The sequence below is a fragment of the Mustela putorius genome, unplaced genomic scaffold (genome assembly GCF_011764305.1).
Source record: "Mustela putorius furo isolate JIRA1106 unplaced genomic scaffold, ASM1176430v1.1 tig00000228_pilon_pilon_pilon, whole genome shotgun sequence".
NCBI classification, from domain to species: domain Eukaryota; kingdom Metazoa; phylum Chordata; class Mammalia; order Carnivora; family Mustelidae; genus Mustela; species Mustela putorius.
In genome coordinates this window covers 12,953,680-12,975,975 of record NW_025421322.1, presented here as the reverse complement: position 1 = coordinate 12,975,975, position 22,296 = coordinate 12,953,680, and the positions used below count along the sequence as shown (strand labels likewise).

At 37.7% G+C, this 22,296-nt stretch overlaps 1 protein-coding gene across 3 annotated transcripts; it reads right to left on the bottom strand.

Moving 5' to 3' along the window:
* Window positions 1-845: 845 nt before the first annotated feature.
* On the bottom strand, window positions 846-21,482 carry EBAG9 (estrogen receptor binding site associated antigen 9). Of its 3 annotated transcripts, none has more exons than XM_045078055.1 (7): window positions 21,219-21,482; window positions 16,241-16,338; window positions 12,716-12,794; window positions 11,831-11,989; window positions 9,808-9,915; window positions 5,349-5,440; window positions 846-2,422 (listed from the first exon to the last, which is right to left on the bottom strand). In XM_045078055.1, exons 2-7 carry the CDS (start codon window positions 16,321-16,323, stop codon window positions 2,302-2,304), a joined length of 642 nt encoding a protein of 213 aa, XP_044933990.1. In that variant the 5' UTR covers window positions 16,324-16,338; window positions 21,219-21,482; the 3' UTR covers window positions 846-2,301. The 3 variants fall into 3 exon arrangements, with proteins under 3 accessions (XP_044933990.1, XP_004771362.1, XP_004771363.1); XM_004771305.3 differs by lacking the exon at window positions 21,219-21,482 and adding an exon at window positions 20,643-20,999; XM_004771306.3 differs by lacking the exon at window positions 21,219-21,482 and adding an exon at window positions 20,099-20,202.
* Window positions 21,483-22,296: the final 814 nt, after the last annotated feature.

Below are 22,296 nucleotides of genomic sequence, written 5' to 3'. Positions count from 1 at the left end.
TCCGAACTGAGGAATTTAGATGCTGAAGTTTAAATTTGCAGATCTAAAATGTTGATAGAATTAAATATCCTACTAAAAAAGAGCCAAAAGTCCACTAGAAGATATCCTCAGCTACAGCTTAAGAGTGGAAACCATACATATATATATACAGAGAGAGACACACACAAAACACAAAGTTTCACATTCTGCTTATCACTTGGTATCTCAGTACAGGAAATGCACAATTCAGATAATGGGTGGCATTTCACTAATTCTATCTATGCCTACCCATATTTCTTCTTTACTTTTACTAATAGGCTTCTAAGATTGACAATTCCTAATTAAAATTAAAAGAAAACAAACTATAAATTTCAAAGCTAAAAGTCAGCTTGTCAGCATGAAGTGTTTATCATATCATATATATTTAACTTACTTCACAACTTCTTTGGGGACCATATTACACCCAGCTTAACACAGAAATTCAGTTTATATATCACCAGAAGTTTAAAAAAAATTCCAAAATTGCTATTTATTCTTTTCCTTAAAAAAATCTTTCTAATTAATCATACAAAGAACAATTTCTGATCAGTTTTCATGTCTTTTTTTTTTTTTCCCAGTCTTCACTTCTAATCAAAAATAAAAAAGCAAAAAAACAAACAAAATCCCACATCATGAAAGTCATGACCAAAGTAGAATTCAATACTTCTCAACTACTGGGGAAAAGCAATAAAATTTATTGTACTAAAAGAAGAAGTTACCCTTTATGAATCCCAAATTTAGAGAAATCATGTAGCATTCCATAACTAAAAATGAATAAATACAAATAAGGGAAGGGAATATATTTGTTACTAAAAATTTGAGTCTAATTCTATTTAATTGGAAGTTTATTGGCAGAAACTCTAATAAACATGATAACTGAAAATGTGGCTTGGGACTATAAAAAGCAGATCTTTACCAAAGTTAAATGTCAACTGGATTCTACAATCACATTTAGTCTAGGCTAAGGACTTAGGGTGATCTCACTGTACAGGTTATGATTTTACTATGAAATATTTTAATTCAAACATATCAGCAGTAGTTAGCCTGCAGAGTATCTACGACACTTAAAAAAAAAACCCACAGAATGTTAACTTTGGGCAACAGCTTTTATGAAAGTAAAAATCTTTAAAAATTCTAAAGCCATAGAAAAATCAGTCTGAATGTATTTTAATCATGGAGAAAAAATTAATTGGATTTAAACTCTCAAATCTATTTTTCTGTGAATACAGTATGTATCTATTTCCTTCAAAATATTTTAGAACCAGTCAACACCCCAAAATAAAAATATTATTCTTATCTCAATTTAAAATGTAATGAATCAGTATTATCTTAGCCAACAACACAGTAAACTGCATTATGTCAGATATATAAAACTGGCAGGGTAATCATCTGAAAGCTCTAAAATATTAGAACCAAAGGCTTTCTGTGTTTGTAAATTAATGGCTTTTGTGGGGGAAGGGACTAAGGTACTTAAAACACTGTAACATCTTAAAATCTACAACTAAAGGAAAAAGCTACTAATGCCAGTTTTCTAAAAGTCACAAATTATAATAACGCAAAACTAATTTGTCATTTTGCGGATTTTCAATGTTTATACATGCAGTATAAATTACAAATATGTATACCATTACAACACCATCTAAAAGAAAACAATGATGTATAAAATCTTGATGATAAATAAAATTATTGCATTTAATGTCATTTTCTTAAAAAGCAAAGTCATCAAATTCCTTAATGTCGTATTAAACATAAACAATACCAGTTCAGACTAGAAGAAATGTATGCCAATACCAGCTTCTGAAAACAAAAATAAAGAGGTTAAAGCCCTGCCAGTTTGTCTGAATTAGGTCAGATAATCATGGAAACAAAGGAATATTTAAAATTATTTATTTTATCATTATGCACAATGAAGGAAAGCGTTATAGAGAGCAGAGTTCTTTCCCACCATAAAATTATTTACACCCATTTATTTTAGCTAGAAACACTAGCTAGAAGAGGTACTGGTATATTCCATTTGTAATAATTTCTCTACAGCAAACAATTGTCGTACACTTGGAGCATGTTGAAAAAAATATTGCCTCATAGGTCTTTGTTTTTTTGAGTCTCATTCACAAGAGCTCAAGGTACTCTGAGAGAATCCTGGTCCCCCAGATGGTCTGATGAATGCATTAAAATCAAGCAATGTGTTTGTATTCTGAAAATAGTCTTAATCCATATAAATGTTGCTTGAATTGTGGAGCTCATATCTCTCCTACTGGCACTATGACATGTGAAGGACATCCGTTATGAAAGCTTCACGCCAATTTTGTTCTGTTCCTTTTTCATTAGCCGCTGTGCCTCCTTCTCCATTTTCTTCCTTTGTTGTTCTGCTGCTCTCTTTTCTCTGTCTGCTATCTTCTGCTGCCTGAAAGAAATATATTCCTATTTTTACTTTTAGAAAATACCGTACAGGTAAAATGGAGAATAAATTCCAGAAAGAAATAGCAGTGCCTTTTTACCAACATCAAATCTTCCTTCTCACTGTTTTGAAAATTTCAAAGATTTTCAAAAATGGTATTTCTTTTAATCCTTAGAACATGACTTACACAATAGAAGAGTATTGTCTCTAGGTTACAAAAAGTAAAATGAGACTCAAAGGCTAAGTGACTTATCCAAAGTCACAAGTACAAGGAGAAGAACCCACATCCTCTAATCCCTCTACTTCGGATTATTTTCACTAAAACACTACCTCCATTGGACTACACCTTTCTGATACCATTCTGAAAAGATGTTGAGAAACCATTCTGATGTTGAGGACTAAATCTCCTGTTATTATAATAGTTAGAAAAACTCTGCTAAAGGAAGTCAAGAACACAGATGTGCAGAACACAATGCCCAGAGAAAACAGAAAAGCAGCACAAGCCTTCCAACTGTAAGCTAGAAATCTATTTAAAGATTAGCATTTGGCCAGCTCTCCTAAGGGGCAGTACGGTGGGTACTTGTTGATCACACATTATGAGATCCTTCCCTCCTCCCTAGCCCCTCCCTGACTCCAAGAGCTAGAACCACTAGCCTTTCTTCTGTTACTGATCGACTTGTGTGGGGAGTGGGAGTAGCAAGGGGTGACGATATAGGACAAAAGAACAGAAGCTGGTCCTGGATCTGAGGCTTAAGATCTGAGAAAGTAAGTGAAGAAGCATGCAAGGTTGAGGAAGGAAGCTTCCTCAGGTCACAGATGCACATGGGATGGGCAACATCAGGTTATAAAACAGAAAAATCCAGTGTGGATTAGCTATGTATGGGACAGCCCCAAGCAAGCTCTGGCGAGCAAAATGTATATACCATTCTCATCATAAGTGCGAATGAGCAGAGGTGCCTATGACCAAATTTCGAGAAAGTAGAGAGACTTATTTTAGGCACTGTTTTGATCTTCACCAAGAATAGGTTAAAAGAAATCTACTTTTCACTAGCTCTGATCACTTCCTAGAAAAACTGATAATCTGCCCCCCAAAGTCAAAATGCTGGTGACAAAAGGGAGCTAGGAAAAGAATTATCAAGAGCAGGCTAGCTTACAGACAAACAAGATCTCCAAGCTTTCACCGGGTCACTAGGTAAAGTATAAGCACCAAGAGTTAATGTTCCTGGAAAATGGCGCAAGTTAGAGATGACTACAGACAGAATCTGTTTTCCCTCTCCAGATACACACCTGAAATCACTGAATTACCAAAATCTCCTTCCTTAACTTTACTGATTTCAGTACTGGGCAGTATTAAAGTGGCAATGGGGAACAGACTGAGTGAGAGGACATGGAGCGTGACTACACTTGGAAACTTCACAGTGTTCTTCTGGGGGCAGTAACAGCACACGAGTCTTCCGTGTCTCTTTGACTATAACTTATGCAAGTGGTAGCAGGAAGCATGTGTATTAATGACTGATAAGCTCCCTTTCCCAAGCTGTCATGTAACACGGAGCACTAGGTTTAGGGCTTTGTTTTTAGTTTTTGTCTTGTTTCATTCAGAGTGCAAGAAAGTAGCGTGGAAAAAACGTTTTGGTACAGTGAGTATTAAGATACTTGTGAACTCATCAACTCTGTAGTGCTGTTGTTAAGATCAATGGATTCAGAATGAACAGACCCCTCCCTTATCCTATGGTTAATGACACAAAACAATTACCAGAACCCCCCAAAATGTTATAAAACACTTGGACTTCTATATCTATGATTTATCCAAAAAAGAGTAAAAGAAATGGATCTTTTTTTGATGATCCATGCAACATAAATGTTGCTGTTTACAATTTTCAAAGTACTCCTTTTACAGTGAATAGTGATTAAGTAAAAACTAAATATTTAAAGGTCTCATAACTTTACTGACTGTTAAAATGTGACACATCCTTATTCAAAAAAAGCTGAAAATAGAAAGGACAAGACAAAAAGAAAAAAAAAAAGTCAGCCCTAACTCAACTACACCCTCTGCTGGCTCTTCAAGGTAACTGTAGTTAATTGATGAAGACAAGGCAAAGTACAAAAATGAAATCAGTTGTTTTGTTATTTATTTTCTATCCCTATTATAGAAACAATCTTTAAAAACAGACTTACATCATTGTGTTTTACTGTATCATCTTTAAAAATAAAAAATGATTTAGATTAATTTAAATATCACCAGTGATGATGGTCATAAACTTTTTTAGGGTAAATACTCTGTTTCCTCTTTGACCTAATGCAACAGTAGCAAGAATTAAGTTTACTGCTCACAAAAACAAAGAAAAAAGAACATAACACCAAAATAACAAACTTGAAGCCCTCAGGAATAATATTTTCTTCTCTGTAGAATGGATAGGACCTGACATAATTATTTACCTCGTAGGGCTTGTGAGCGCATCAATTGAACTATATATACAATTGTAGAGTGCTATGTAAGTTTTTTCCATTTGAGGGTGTAGCGCTAGGCACTATTCTAGGTCACAGGGAAACAAAAATAGGGGTATAAGTTCTGATCTAGAGGAATATATAGTGGTGGCTCATGTTTCAAGAGATAACTATGCTTTACAGGGAACACAATATAAAGCAAATAGTATGATATGATGTATAAATATAGAAGATCTCATTTGCCCTTAATCTATTACTCTTTTGTTCCTCTAATACTTTAAATTCTTGGTTTCTGTGATGTTTTAATCATATAAAATAGTATATGTAGTCTGAAATTTAAAAAAAAAATCCTCTATTACCTACGCCTGAGTGAGAAAGAATGAAGAAAAATACAACTTTTGTCATAATTAGCTTTCTTGACCTCAAATGCAACATGAACAAATTGAGTTCTTCTACTCAAGCTGCAATGTAAGTATAACTAAAATACCTCAGAACTTCTTCTGCTTGCCAGGCCGCATCTTCTTCTTCTTCCCATGCGTTGGTATTTTCCTGCCAAGTATCTAAGTCACCTAATTCAGGCTACAACAAAGTACAAAATAAAATTATGATAGTAAAGAGCTCCCCTTTCTCCACTCAGCAGTCCAGGGGAGTGTCTTTTATAACATGAGTCAGACCTTGTCACTCCTCTGTGTCTTCCTCACGTCCTATATAAGGCCCGGATGACCAGGCCCTGGGTCCGCCTGGAACTGAGCTGTTTCCTGGGACACATGACTTTCAGTACTCAACGGTCCTGGGCAGGTCCAGCTTTCTTCCTATTTTATGTTTAATAATGGTTGTTTTTTTCTGCCTACTTTAAGTTGGAATTGACAAGAATAGGAAGTTTCTTCTTTCCATTTCTCTCTTTTCAGTGAGAGGAGAGGGTAGGGGTGGGGGCAAGAGAAGAGACTGACTGGAGATGGAATTGGAGATGCCTAACTACTCTGTGCGAAGATGAACTAGAGGACCCGAAGTTTCCAAATCAGCGCAGCCATTTTCATTTAAGCGTAAGTAATTTATAGATTTTTCAGTGGTTCTTACTAGGTGGGCCCAAGGCAAAAACAACAAACCAGACAAAATTTACTCTTCACCAGAGTAATTCCATATAGCGGTTTTTTTTGTTTTTTGTTTTCCTTTGGCCTGTCCTACTTACCCGACCCCAGTAGGCTGGCCTTTCACTACTTCTTCCATTATACTTTCCAATATCCCCCAGGCTGGACCTCTGAAAGTTCACTTTTTCTTCCACAAACCAATAAAAATGCTCATTCTGGAATGTTTAGTTAGGTGCGGAAGTGACTATGAGCATAAAATAACTGGCACCAATCTATGAATAGATTTAGTATACTTTTGAGCACTTATACTTAAAACTGAAATACAATGTGTGGTTTTCTCCTCCTAACTATAAACGTAATACCGTTCTCTGTTAAAACTTTCTAGTGTATTTCTGATAATCTGTTTAATATAAGTCTATAAAGGTAGAATACCAAAATCAAATAAAAAAATTTTTCTCAAGCCACTGAACCAAAATTCAAATGACCCTTTTGAAAACCTATACCAACTAATCCTACCGACAGGAACAGGTACAAGTCTTCCCTCCCCGTACCTCTGTTAATACTGGTAATCGCCTCCTCTCCTCTTTGCTAATTGGTTAAGATTTGATAATGGGGTCTTGTTATTTTACTTTGGATTTCTTTGAGAAGTAATAAGATCAAACTTTTCTTCATGTTATTAGACTAAGTCTATTTCTTATTTGTCAATGTATCCATTTTTCCACTGAGGTGTTTGACTTTCTGTATACAAAACATTTAGACATAAAAAAAGTGAACTAAAACCACAGAGAGTGATAGCTGATTCTTTAGTAGAGATGGCCTTTCAAATTAAAAAGTTTAAAAAAAAAAAATAAAAAAAATAAAAAGTTTTAAAGGATAAGATGGGTAGGGCTGCTACATAAAAACTAAACACAGGGCACCTGCGTGGCTCAGCTGGTTAAGCATCCAACTCTTTTTTTTTTTTTTTTTGGACATTTTATGTATTTTTTTTTTTTGAAGATTTTTATTTACTTATATGACAGACAGAGATCACAAGCAGGCAGAGAGGCAGGCAGAGAGAGAGAGAGAGAGAGAGAGAGAGAGGAGGAAGCAGGCTCCCTGCTGAGTAGAGCGCCCGATGTGGGGCTTGATCCCAGGACCCTGGGATCATGACCTGAGCTGACGTCAGAGGCTTTAACCTACTGAGCCACCCAGGCGCCCCAAGTGTCCAACTCTTAATCGCAGCTCAGGTCTTGATCTCAGGGTTGTGAGTTCAAGCCCCACATTTACTCCACGCTGGGCATGGAGCTTACTTATAAAAGAAAAAAAAAAAACCTAAACACATCGGCCCATCAAAAACATCCAAACCAAATTATAAAGCCAAGAACAAATCAAAAAATTATAAAAGATGACAGAAAAAAATTAATATTCTTAGTATAAAAAGCTATTACAACAACATGGATGATTAAACTCTAGAAAAAAAAAATAGAATATGGAATTTAAAAGAAGAAACTACCTGGTAGAATGGATGGTAAGATATTTTTAGAGTAGAGAACAAAGTGCAGTAGATTACCATTCTCACCTAAGCAATGCCCCTTATTTCATCTGCTGAGAGGAAAATATGTGGAGATAGCACTGAAGACAATCTCCATCTATCCTATTTACCCTTTCAACTCTGTAAGGAGGTATATATTTACAACTTCATAATAAGCTATACTGGTGTTATAAAAACTTGTAAGTAAGTGGGAAACATTTACTAATTCACTGGTTAAGTCTGAACCACTTTATCAATAAGGATCAAACACATGAATAAAGTAGAAAATTTAGAAGTATGAAATAAAAAATTAAACATGCTGTGCTACTTTAGAGGAATATCTATGGTGTTACTGTGTTCTCATAGCATAATGTAAATGCACAGGAGGAGGCACCTGGGTGGCTCAGTTGGTTAAGTGTCTGCCTTTGGCTCAGGTCATGATCTCAAGGTCCTGGGATCGAGCCCCATCCTCTCTCCACTCATGCTCTTTCTGTCCTCTCAAATATATTAATCAAATCTTCAATAAAAATAAATAAATGCAGAGGAGTTGCCAAAATCTGCATTATTTACGGATGATCATTTATTTAATACTGCACTTCCCCCACTAGAATGTATTTTTTTGAAGCAAGGACTCTGCCTGTTTTTCTCACTTTCCACTATAGTACTAGCACCGAGCACCCTGTCTCGCATTAGTAGGAATCATTTTGACCAATGAATTAAAAACATACATAAACACGGGTCCCCTGGAGAGAAGGGGCCTCTGAAGCACCCATACAGTTTAAACAAACAAGAGAGACAGACAGATGTGGTGGTTTAAAACTGTCGCAAATTCTTTGGTACTCCTTCCTTCAAGAGGTAGAGCTTAATTCCTCTCCCCTTGCACGTGGGCTGGAATTAGTGACAGTGCGTCACTTGTAAGACAAATCATAAACAAGCATTGTGGCTTCACCTCTGCCTGCCTTCTCTTTTTCGGGGATCATTTGTTCTGGGACCCTCAGCGGTTATGTTGTATGGAAACTCAAGCAGCCCTACGGAGACGTCCATGGCAAGGAACTGAGGTTTCACGCAACCAACCACCATTAGTTTGCCAAGCCATAAAGTGAGCCCCTATGAAATGAACCCTCTAATTTCAGGCAAGCCTTCATAGGACTACAGCCCCAGCTAATGATTTGTCCGGAAAGTCATTAGAAACCCTGCACCAGAACCACCCAGTTGAGTCACTCCTGGATTCCCAATCCATAGAAACTATATGAGATAAAGAATGTTTATTGTTTTAAGTCACTAGCTGTGGGGCTGTTATACAATAATAACATAATAAATTAGTCAACAATTATTAATCAATAATCTTGCAATCAAAACATACTTAAGCTTAGATCTACAGAGAAGTCTGAACATTGTAGGTTTTTTTTTTAAGTTATGGAGAGTTCTTTGATGATCATTATGACTACCTGGAGTGCCAGACTAAAAGTTTTCTTTCTAAATATTTTATTTATTTATTTGAGAGCAAGACAGAGAGAGAGAGCGCACAAACAGTGGGGAGAAGCAGACTCCCCGCCAAGCAGGGAGCAAGATGCAGGGCTCCATCCCAGGACCCAGAGATGGGGACCTGAGCCTAAGGCAGATGCTCAACAGACTGAGCCACCCAAGTGACCCTGGACATAGGTGTTTTTAAGAAAATTCAAAGCTGATTCTGAGATACTTCCAATGTTGACTACAGTACTTTTGTCCTTCAAATTGATGCATTTAAATCAAACCTACTACAAGTCAAATTATACTTTAAATGTAAATATACCCTACTAGGGAAACAATTCATGACTCACTAAAAAATAGCCTGCTTTTAAGTTTAAATTTCAGTGGTAATCTCTTTAAAGGTCACTTTTTAAAAAAAATTTATTTTCTTTTAGAGAGGGAAAGAGAGAAAGCGTGCAGGTGCGCACACAGGCAAAAAGGGGAAAGGCAGAAGGAAAAGGAGAGGGAGAATCTTCAGCAGGTTCCATGCCCAGCACAGAGCCCAAGGCGGGCTCAATGTCACAACCCTGAGATCATGACCTGGGACAAAATCAAGAGTCAGGCACTCAACGAATTGAGCCACCCAGGTGTACCAAAAGGTCACATTCGTTAAGTAACATACTGTATTTATCTTTTACATGTACAGTGGGACTCTGATATTAGTAGCTGATGTAATCTACAATCTCTTAAAAGGATAAGACTGGCAAAACTCAAGATTAACGTCTCTCATCTGCCAAGCCTGTTATGAAGCACAGAAGTACAAATATTATGTTCACTTTGATTTTCTTCTTTCAAGAAAACAAAACAAACCCTTGCCTATATATTATTAACATACTTACAGATTGATGAATAAAAGGCATATCCTGTGTAGCTGCTAATCTACTAGAGAAACCTGTGCTACCATCTGGGATGCCAAAATTTAGTGGTTCCCTCTTCTTAATAATAATCTGAAAGATAAGTGAAATAGAATTATAGGAATATTTTATGCATTATATAAAAACAGACAAGATAATTATGTGACCAAAGTATTCTGTAATTATTTCAAATATGTCCTACCTTTCTTCTTTTAAAATTTATAATGTTAAGTTTTTTTTTTTAAGTCTGTAAAGACTATCAAAATTCCTATGCAATTGTCACACAAATACAAATCACTTACATACTAAGAAAAATTCCATCTTACTTTTCCTAAAAAAACATCAAATTTTCCTCTTCTCTCTCTAGACCCACAAAATATAAATTCGCACTTTTAGTCACCATATTAAATAAGAACACATGTCACATCCTACAAAGTATGGCCAGCTCTCTTCATATGGTTATCTATCAATCCATTTGCTCTTTCAAGGCAGTAGTGGTAACTTTGTAGCTTAAAAACATTTTCAGTCTAACTAATTTATTAAGGTACTATTGTAATAGTCTAGGTTCCTCTTAAGACAGCAATTACTTCCAAAATATAAGGTATTCCTCTAGTAATACACACAAACTCCTTGAAAAATACACAATTTTATGCTCTTTAGCACAGAGACATTTGAACAAATTAACAAAATCCTGAGTACAGAATGTAAGTGTTATTAGCCTTGAAATTATAAAAACAAATTTATAGCTGAAACTGGTGGGGAGGCAGAAGTAGGTGAGAAAACCTATTAAGGAATGGTGGAATAAATAATGTCCTCATTTTATAATGTCCTGCATTTTTAAGAAATATTTTCTATGCATGACTGAACAAGAAATGGAACCCTAATCAAGCTTTTTTGTTAGTTAGTTTTGTTTTGTTTTTATTTTTTTTTATTTTTTTATTTTTTTTTTTTAAAGATTTTATTTATTTATTTGAGAGAGAGAGAGAGTGAGAGAGAACATGAGCAAGGAGAAGGTCAGAGAGAGAAGCAGACTCCCCGTGGAACTGGGAGCCCTATGTGGGACTCCATCCTGGGACTCCGGGATCATGACCTGAGCCGAAGGCAGTTGTCCAACCAACTGAGCCACCCAGGCGTCCCTTGTTTTGTTTTTAAATAGCAGGGTGACTAGTGAGGTAGACTGGAATAACAGCATCGTAATGTTAGGAAGAGGGGGAAGGGCACTGAGGGTAGTATAAAATAAACCCCATCTACCACAGTATGAAGTCAATGGACAATGTCTGTGATTAGTAAATCAAGGCATAGCAACATAAGCATATTACATATAGATATGATTTTTAAAAAACATTATAAGCCCAAACAGGAAAAATTATCAGTGGTTGCTTCTGAGAATTAGAAGTGTCCAAGGGGAATGATGGAGCAGAAGCCCTTTGCTTCTCATTAGAAGCTCTTCTATTCTTTGACTGAAATTATTTTTTAAAAAGTACATGTACTACTTTTGATAAAAAGGAAAATATTCAGTCACTGTTCTTTCTCCAATAATTCCCCCCACCTTTAATTGATCTTCTATACCCAATTCAAAAGGGATTAAGTAAAGTGTGGATGACTATCACAAGCTTCTGAGAATCCTGCATCATTTTATAACGATTATAAATAATGGAAACTACACCTATCAGTTTGTAGGCATCACTAAACTGTGAACTCTTTTAAGGTCAGAACTTTATCTTAATCAGCTTAGTCTCTATAGTAGAAACCGCAGTCTAGAATCTGGTCTATGGTTGGATTTCAGTAAATGCATATATAACTTTAAAAGACTTGGGGGTGCAACTTACTAGATCTACGTCTAAGTCACTTGAATATGTAAGCTTGTTTAATATGTTAGAAAACACAACAAACTGATTATCAGAAATAGGATTTCTGAGAAATACTAATTGTACTGTCTGATTTAAACATAGGAACCTGAAAAGCAGTTTAATTATTTAACCTCCCGAACCACAAATCTTTTACATACTTTCTGAGTTTTCCTTATAGTTGGTGTCATGTCCTTAAAATAGTCAGGTTCCAGTTGTTCCAAAGCATTTTGTTGTGTTGCTACATTCCCATTGCCTCCTTCAATCTTTACACTTGTGGGGGCATCTTCATCCCAGGAAGTCCACTCTTCAACATCGGTCTACAATGAATCCATCAATAGTGTCAACCACAAAGGTGTAACCTAATCAATATCTCATTCATCATTCATTAGAAAAACAGGCTTTCTAAAATACTGGTTTTCAAACTTTTTGACCAACAGAAAAATATAAATTTTATAAAACATATATCAAAACTAGATCAAAAGTTTATAGAAACACTTTTACTAGAAGTTAGACATTAAAAACAAAAAAAATGAAATAAAAGCAAATGCTTTAAAACCTTAACTGACATTTAGAACTATAGTCCAAGAAAGAACATTGAAACTTGCATCCTAAGCCTAATTGGGTTGATTGCCTGATTTAAATAAAAAACAAAAAACATTCTTGATAGAATTTATATAAGACAGAGTCTTAAATATAATCTTCCAAATGTCCATGTTTATTCCACAATCAGTAAATTTCAACTCATATGGAATAATATAAATGTTATAATTATCTAAGACTTTAAAATAGTTATAAAAATACTTTGACAAGCAAAAGCAAACACTCTTGAATCAAATCTATGGAAAAATAAAATAGGAAATTTCAGCAAAGTAAATAGAAAATACTATGAAGAGCCAAATAAAAATTTTAGAATTAAAAAATATAACAACAGCAAAAGCCTGACCTGACTACCAAATTAACTTCATGACATATTAATTAATGATCTGCAGTCCAGTTTGAAAACCATGGTTCTGGAACACTTATTCAAACTTTAAAAAAATTACCTGTTTAGGAACTGATGAATAATCAACTGTAGTTGGCAGAGTTATTTGGTCTCCACTTAATTTCCGTCCTCTGCCAGATCTAAAATAAAAATGAAATAACTTATTTCAATAATTACCCAAGCAAATCAGGTAGAAGCACAATGGACAGTAACTGGAGGCTTATAAAAGAAGATCTTTTATAATTTTGCAATTCTTTATTTTAATAATTAAGAGTTGCTCATTAACATGAAAAGAAAAGGCATGCATCAAATATTTTTTAAATATGTTTAAAATCTTGGAAAGGACAACAAAACTGCTTTTTGGCTTAGGACTCAGAATTATAGATAAACTCAGGAAGAATATAAAAACAAAAACAAAAATGCAAAGTGATTTCAAACTATATTCCTTTAAACCACACTCTGTTGGTGAAGCTCTGGGACACTTACCCTTTTATTTTATTTTATTTTTAAGATTATTTGAGAGAGAGAGAGAACACACTTGGGCACACAAGCAGGGGGAAGAACAGAGGGGGAGAATCTTTAAGCAGACTCGCCATGGAGCTCCGTCCCATGACCCATGAGATGATGACCTGAGCCAAACCAAGAGCTGGATGCTCAGCCAGCTGAGCCGCTCAGGCGTCCCCACCTATGCTGTTTTAACCAGGATGGTTTGGCTTTTGTTTGTTATACTGATGTAGTTTTTTGGTAAGATTACCTATCAAACTATTAAAAAAAAGTTTGAAAATCACTGGGTTGAACTAAACTGTAATTGATAAGGATTGGTAGGAGAAGCACTGTATTAAACAAAATAGATATCATAGCTCAGGTGCTAAGAGCATGGGCTATAGAAACTATGTAAAGCATAGTTTTAAATGTTAACTTCTACTAATTACCAGTCTAGTTAGAATCAACTAGCCTCTTAGTTTCAATATCCTCACCTGCAAAATGTAGGTATTCAAACCTAATTTTGTAGAGTTGTTTAAGGATTTAACTAAGTGGCATATTTAAAGCGGTTACACACTAGAGACTGCCCGGTACATAAAATGACACTAAAAAAAATGGTAGCTATTATAAATGATTATTCACTTGCTTCATTTCAGATAATTTACACAACATCTACTTAGAGCAAACTGGTAAGGTAGTTATTTTTACTACAAGATTAGAAATCATATTTTATTTAAAGGATAACTAGAAAATACAATCTACCACTAAATTTATGATGTAGACGTGATACTTTTAGAGCACATGATCTAGGTTCCCTCTGACATGTAAGAAAAGTTATTCTAACAACGAATCAGTTTTCTTTTTAAAAGTGAACATAAAATCAATCCTAAATATATTATTGTGAAATTTATAGTGTGGCAACTGTCCTTAATTTTTTTAAATCAAATGCATTCTTTTTTTTTTTTTTTTAAAGATTTTATTTATTTATTTGACAGAGAGAGATCACAAGTAGGCAGAGAGGCAGACAGAGAGAGGAGGAAGCAGGCTCCCCACTGAGCAGAGAGCCCGATGCGGGACTTGATCCCAGGACCCTGAGATCATGACCTGAGCTGAAGGCAGCAGCTTAACCCACTGAGCCACCCAGGTGCCCTCAAATGCATTCTTTTTCCAAAAATATTTTAGTTTTAGAAAATACATATGCGAAAAGAAAAATACCCATAATTTATCTTCTGTTAACCTCCAGCCTCCTGGCAGTTAACAACCATTCTTATCCTAGTTTACCTTTCTGGCCATTTCTCCTCACACTCTGCTGACCTGAGCACTTAGTTCACTATTTTCCTTACTCCCTAAATCCTGTCCTCTTCCTGGATAAGTTCAATAACCTAAATTTTCTGTACCTTTCTTGACCTTTCTTCCTCCAGTGGTCATCTTCATTCTAGTTCATCTACTCATTCTGTTTGCCGTACTATGGCCCTACTTTTAGAAAAATCCCAAATCACTCTACTTCTAACAATAAATGTCCTTAATCCTCAGAGTTTTAATAGTTATAAAGGGCTACTTAGCCAGAGCATATATTTCCTGGCCTCCTTTGAAGCTACATGGCCATATGACTAAGCTCTGGACAGTAAGCTGAGAAGTGTTTGTGTGCAACTTCTAAATCAGGGCTGCTAAGAAAGAGAGCTGACAGCCTTCTACTTCCTCTTTTACTATACCCTACTCTGTGTGTCAGTACTTTTTTTTTTTTTTTTCACAGTACCCCTGGCCAAAGCAAATACCTAACAGTTTCACTGATTACACAGTTACACCCAAACAATTTAATACTTATGTCCTAACTACACAGTAGCCATTTGCAAAACTACTACATATAAAGAAAAATAATATTTTTATTTCATTCTTAAAGAACCACAGTCACTAATGGCACATATATGTGGGGTTACTGGATACTGCATGGTTCCTCAAAACTCAAAATCATCCTCATTTTCTGTTTCACATTAGTTTTAGGTTCAGTACTTGCTTTAATTACAACCTAAATCCTAGCTTTGCAAAGACAGGTCACCAAAAATACAAGTAAAAAAAACTTATCTCAAACATTCAAGAATATCTGCCAAAGTAATGCTGCATGAGCTAATGCTACAAACGTGAACTACCTTGATCTAGTAGTTTGTGCAACGTTTAACAGATGTTGATTATCCCATTCACTGTGTTTTGCTAGAAATTTAAAAAAAAATCCTGATGATACACCTGTGAGTTTAATGTGAAGCCCTGAAGTGCCTCAGCACATAGCTCTAGGGTACAGTACAGAACTATAGCTCTAGGGTATAGTTGTGTGACAAAAATAGAAGGAATTCAAATCTTTGGATGACTTACTAAAGAAGTAGAATGACTTATCTGACTAGGACTACATATTCCACATTCCACATTCTGGAATATTTTTTAAGAGACAGGGGCGCCTGGGTGGCTCAGTGGGTTAAGCCGCTGCCTTCGGCTCAGGTCATGATCTCAGAGTCCTGGGATCGAGCCCCGCATCGGGCTCTCTGCTCAGCAGGGAGCCTGCTTCCTCCTCTCTCTCTCTGCCTGCCGCTCTGCCTACTTGTGATCTCTGTCTGTCGGATAAATAAGTAAAATATTATTTTTTAAAAAAAAGAGAGACAAAAAAATCTATTTTGTGCAAGGTTTTTCTGCTCAAGTTATTTTTTAAAATATAAAAATAATATTCATATTATACTATAGAAAGAAATATTTATTCCTAATTCCACCTAACCATTAAAACATTCTGGTAATAATTCTGAAATTATTCTGAAACAATTATATATGTAAAAACTGTCTTATTACAATGAAAGAGATTTGATTTTTCTGAAATTCTATAGGAATAAGAATATGATTTTAATTAAAGATGTAAGAATTAAAAAAAATGAAGTGAAACTCTACTTTCTAGATATGAAGTAGAGGAAATACACAAAACAAAATATCAGAGAGTAATGAATAAATACTATAATCAATTTATTTAGCTTAAATATAGTTTGAACTGCCTATTTGTAATTATGAAGGCATCCAAAACCAGCAAGAAGATAAACAAGTCAATATGAACATAAAATTTGTTTACCTGCATATTAACCTCTTTAGGAATGAGAATACTGTTGCAAGGCAGGTGCAAACTTTAAATAACCGAAACTGTGTGATAGCCATGGTGGGAATCAAAACCTGTGGAAAAAGCACATAAATGCACTTAGCTGATTTCATAAGCTGTATTCCCATTCTAAATAATACACTCTATAATCCCATTCTGATTTTATAAGCTAAATTCCCATTCCCAAGCTAAAAGGTCCTATTATGAGCTGTGAAAATCAGACATTTTTTACTTTTCTTTAGAAACCACAAATATAACATGTAAATTTTATTTTCTTAAGGATTTTGTTTATTTGAGAGAGTGAGAGCACCTGTGAAAAGGGGGTGGGGAGAAGCAGAGGGAGAGAAAGAATCTCAAGCAGACTCTGTTTGATCTCACAACCCTAACATCATGACCTGGGTCAAAATCAAGAGTCAGGCACTCAGCCAACTGGGTCACCCAGTTACCCCAGACTCAGCAAATTTTAAAATTGAAATGTAAATCATGGGGCACCTGGGTGGCTCAGTCTGCCTTTGGCTCAGGTTATGATTCCAGGGTCCTGTGATCTAGCCCCACCGTCGGGCTCTCTGCTCAACAGGGAATCTGCTTCTCCCTCTGCCATTCTCTCTCTCTCATGAATAAATAAAATCTTTTAAAAAAATAAAAATAAAATGTAAATCATATTGACAATTCAAGAAACAAGATTTTTAAGTTTTGTAGTTGAGAGGAAAACCCCTTTTTGAAATATTCTCAGAATATTTCAAAACTTCAATTACCTTTTTAAGTATTTATGTATTACCTTATTATGTATTATCTTTATGTATTATTTTCTATGAAAAATCAAAAATCATAAAACAGTATATAGTGAGTCTTTGGTACCTTTTGAAGTTTGAACCATATGAAAATAACAGTACTCTTCAAAACACTGTTGAACAGTTTTAACTTTTAGATAGATACATTCTATTATGCCCATTTTAGTGATGAGGAAATTGCATTTAGAGAAGTCAAATAACTTGCCCAAAGTCACAAAGCTAACTTGAAAGTAACAATAAAGATCATCTAGTCCAGTGGTTCACATATAATGGGGATCCTTTACAGAAATAATGATACCTGGGTCTAACCCCAATAAATCAATTAAGTCATATTCTCTAAGGGGCAAGTTCCAGTTAAACTAATAAGACTACAAAAGAGACAAAATATAGCCAACAGAAAAGGGGGGGGGGGGAAGAAGGCAGGGAAGAACAAAAAACAAGGTAAAGAGGAACAAATACCAGATGGGACAACAATAGGTAAAATATACCATGCCAACACTAAAAGAAGTTGAAGTGACTATTCCAATGTCAAAGAGTAGATTTCAGAGAAAATATTAGCAGGCATAAAAATGGTCCTTTCTTAATGATGAAAAGGTCAGTAAATCAAAAGCACATAACAATCCAAAATATGTTAAGTCCCTAATAGAATTACGCCAATACTGGGGTGCCTGGGTGGCTTAATGAGTTAAGCCGCTGCCTTCGGCTCAGATCATGATCCCAAGGTCCTGGGATCCAGCCCCGCATCAGGCTCTCTGCTCAGAGCAGGGAGCCTGCTTCCTCCTCTCTCTCTCTGCCTGCCTCTCTGCCTACTTGTGATCTCTGTCAAATAAATAAATAAAATCTTAAAAAAAAAAAAAAAGAATTATGCCAATATCATAGAGAGGTGACATTACCAGAGAGTCTACAGATATAAAAAGGCTCTTGAGAAAATATTACAAACAACTTTATGCCTACATCTATAGGCATATAGATCTATATTTTAGTCTGAGTAGTAGCAACACCAGTATACTACATATACTGTTTGTATGTTACGCCTCATATAAAAGCTCAAACAAAAATATATAAACAAAACAGAAACACAAAGGAAACATAGTTAACTCTTATACCTGATCCTAATTTCTCTGTAGAGCCACTACTGCCATTCCCTTCAAAGTGTGAAACACATAGCTAGTTCTTTTTATTTCTAGAATTACAAATATACAAAGGCCCAGTAGACTCTTTGCAGTAAGAGTTCCGAAAGGCTCCCTTAGCAAAATGCTCATACATTGAGGTTACAGCTCCACGTGAGTTCAATGATGTACTGAATGCCCGTATTTGCAGTTGACTTACTGAGAGGATGTAAACAAGTGACTCTTAAGGTATGAACCAAAAAAATTTAAGAATTTCACTATTTGAGTCACTTAAATACTTCTGATCAAAAAAAAAAAAAAAAAACCCAATTAACGGCTTACTAGGTTTCAAAAAATGCAACAATTTTGACTTCTCCTTTCTCTTAGCCTCTTATGTCCAAACTGTCAAAAGACCTTATTCCATTTCCTAATACTGACCATATTCTTTCCTATTTCCACTGCAATCTCCCTAGCATAAACCTTTATTACTTCTTGCTGTTTTTTTTTTATATTGATTTATTTGAGAGAGAATGAATGTGGGAAAGGGCAGAGGGAGAGAATCTTCAAGCAGAGTCCCTGCTGACCACAGAGCCCTATGCAGGGACTAATCCCACCACCCATGCATGAGATCTTTGACCTAAGCAGAAACCAAGAGTCAGACGCTTAATCGACTAAGTCACCCGGGTGCCCCTACTATCAAGTCTTCTTAATTCCAGTATTTTTCTCTTACCACACCTAAATTCTCTACTTTGTACATGTTTCCATGTTCCCACAACCAATGACTCAGATTTAAACCTAGGTCTATTTAATTCAAAAGCCAAAAACATCTCACTAACAATAAACATTCTTACTAATTCAGTGATGATATTATAATTTCCAGACTAAATTTTCCAACCAGCTGTAGTGAAATGGGGAAAATGCAACCAAGTTAACTATCAAGACTTCTGATTTTATCAATTACATTGGTTTGCAGATTGGAGTATTCTTTGGGACCCACAGTTCCAATTCAGTTCAACAAGCATATATATCTTTAGCACCTACTATCTAACAGATGCTACCCTAAGGAATGGGAAAAACTACTGACCCAGTACAGAGAAACTCTTGTTTGTTGCTTAGTTGTCACAGGCTAGTGACAATGCAAGGGAGTGAGGAGACAGAGCCCCAGTCAGTCTTGCTCAGTTTGGTATACGTAGGTCTTAGCCAATGCCAAGCACATAGTAGGTACTCAGCTATTTGTTGAAGGGAAATTAACATTCCTTGAGCACTCAGTATGTTCAAAACATAGTTCTACACAATGTATCTTCTATCATATCACTGGAATCCTAAGAACAAAAGAGGTAAGTTCCACTACACCCGTTTAATAAATGAGGCTGACACTGCGGCTCCAGAGGATTTAGTCACCAAGATTTAAAGAGATTGATGCACATGACCTCAGGGTCCTGGGATGGAGCCCCACATTGGGCTCTCTGCTCAGCAGGGAGCCTGCTTCTCCCTCTCTCTGTCTGTCTCTCTGCCTACTTGTGATCGCTCTCTGTCAAATAAATAAATAACATTTAAAAATAAATAAATAAAGAGATTGACCCAAAGCCTAGGCTCTCCCCACACTCCATCCTCCTTGATAAACCTTTTAATTTTATACTCATTGCCTCAGTTTGATTTTTGGAATGCCCTCTAGGTAGCCAATTTCAGTATGCCTCTTAGGCTACTTTGCACTTTGGTTACTTCAGAATACTTTCTGAAACTGAGAATTACTAATCTAACCTAATTTTCAAATGAAGATTTCCTTTAAAGTTTGGAAGAAAATACAAAAACTTGAGTTATAGCAGAAAAAGGATCGAATTACGAAGAAAACGATCCTCAGGGCTTTTGGAGAAATGACCTCTAGGAAACCAACAGGAATGAGAACTCAGCGAGGTCAAGTGAGGAAGACTCACCTATATTTCCAAAAAACACTGCCTTACTCGGAAGCTGCAAGATTAAATATATCTTTCTTCCTTGGAGTTCCCTGTGAACTGCGGGTGAGATCCTTTCAACAGAGTCACTATATTAGAATTTAGGAAATAAGCCAAGCCAAAATCTTTTAGCACACACTACCGTCAGTCAGTCTTCAATAGCTGCAATTCTAAAAATATATTTCTGAAAATTTTCAATACCAAAATACTAAAAACCGTATGACTTAGCACAGTACAGAGCAGCCTCAAAGTCAGTTTGTAACTCTCAAGTTGATTAAGGAATAGCACAAGGCTCCAAAAATAAAATTTACCTTAACTCACTTATGTGAAAAGCCAAGGAAAAAAGGGAACTCGGAGGAGAGAACGTGGAAGCGGGTTGGAAAGGGGACGGTACCAACTCTGGCCACTCATTCAGGCCCTCAAGTATGTGACACCGAGCCTCTTAGGAGGGCAGAGTTAAGGTCTCCTAAATGATTCAAAAGGCAAGAGTCCCAGAACTGAAATGCTTTAGCTTCTGATTACGCACCTGAAATTGGCTGATAAAAAATCATACCCACTGTACAGATGAGAAAAAAAGGCAAGAGCGTTTTCAGGTTACACAACCCGACGCCATGCACTCGGCGCTCTGTGAAACGCTCTAAATCGCTGGAGGTGGGCTCGGGGTAGGTTGGAATTTGGATTTCGTAAAAATCTGGGAAGGAGCAGGGCCTGTGAAGCAGGGCCACGAAGGACGAGCAGATTTCCCTGCTGGAGGCCCATTCCGGGACTGGCGGGTTTCTGCGCCCGCGTCCCACAGGCGTGTCTCCCACGCGTGAGCGCGGCACGATGAGGGCTGCACGCCCGGGGCCCGCTCCCAGGCGCAGTTCCTTCACCCCAGAGGTCACCCGACCCGGAAACAGTACCCCAGAGTGGCAGTCGGCTGAGGAAGGGAGCAACCGGGTGGAGGGGCGAAAAGGTGGGAGGGCGGGAAGTGAGGGGCGAAGAGGAGGGCTGACCAGGGAAAGGCAGAAGACCCCCCCACCCCACCCAAGGACCAGGTTGGGTTCGGGGGCAGTGGGGGAGGGAAGCCCCTCGCGGGCACGCGCGACTCGCACACACTCACCTGCCCCTCCCCCTCCCCGCCCGCCCGGCGGAGGCTCCGAGCTGCCGCGGGCCGCGCGCGCACACAAGGCGCGCGCACGCGCACTGCCGGTCGCTTCCTCGAGCTCGCGCTCCGCCCGTTCAGTTCTAGCCCCGCTCATTCAAAGCCGGGCGCGCGCTCCGTCGCAGCCGCCGTTGCCTCCGCGCAGCTGCCATGGCCGCCCCCTCCTCGGGAAACCCTCCCCCGACCCCTCCCACTTCGCGCTCCACGGTTCTCCGTGGTCTCCAGGCCCTCACTTCCGCACCCCGCCCAGGTCCTGTCTGGCCCAATAGATGAGAGACCGCGGGTCCGGCGACTGGGCTAAGCCAATGAGCGCCGGGGGGCGGGGCGAGCTGCGGCCGGCGTGGCTGTGGCTGAGGCTGGGTCACGGGTAGGTTTTCTGGGAAGGTTGCTGGCTGTGCGGGCTGTTCTTTTGCAAAGTGCTTGGAGTTCTTCCCTGTCGTCCTGCTTTCTGTGCAGCGTACCTCCGCCCCAACCATGCCCCTTACCTTTCTTTCCACCTACAGACTGCCCCTACCCGGTGGAAGCCAGGGAAGGCCGTGTTTAGATTGCGGAAAATGAGGGCTCTGCGGCCGTCTCGGGACCCTGTGGCTGTCGGTAGGCCAGAATCGTTCCTCCAATTTAGGAGTGCGAAACGTTGAGGGTCTTTTTTTTTTTTTTTAATTATTAAAATATTTTATTTATTTATTTGACAGACAGAGATCACAAGTAGGCAGAGAGGCAGGCAGAGAGGGGGAAACAGGCCCCCCGCCGTTGCTGGGCTTGATCCCAGGACCCTGAGATCATGACCTGATCCAAACGCAGAGGCTTAACCCCCTGAGCCACCCAGGCGTCCCTGAAACGTTGAGTTTAATTCAGGACTTTGCCTCCTCCAAGTAGCGTTTGATTGACTTTCCTTCAAAGGTTAAGAAACAGAACGTGGGGCATCTGGGTGGCCCAGTGGGTTAAAACCTCTGCCTTCGGCTCAGGTCATGATCTCAGGGTCCTGGGATCGAGCCCCACATCGGGCTCTCTGCTCAGCAGGGAACCTGCTTCCTCC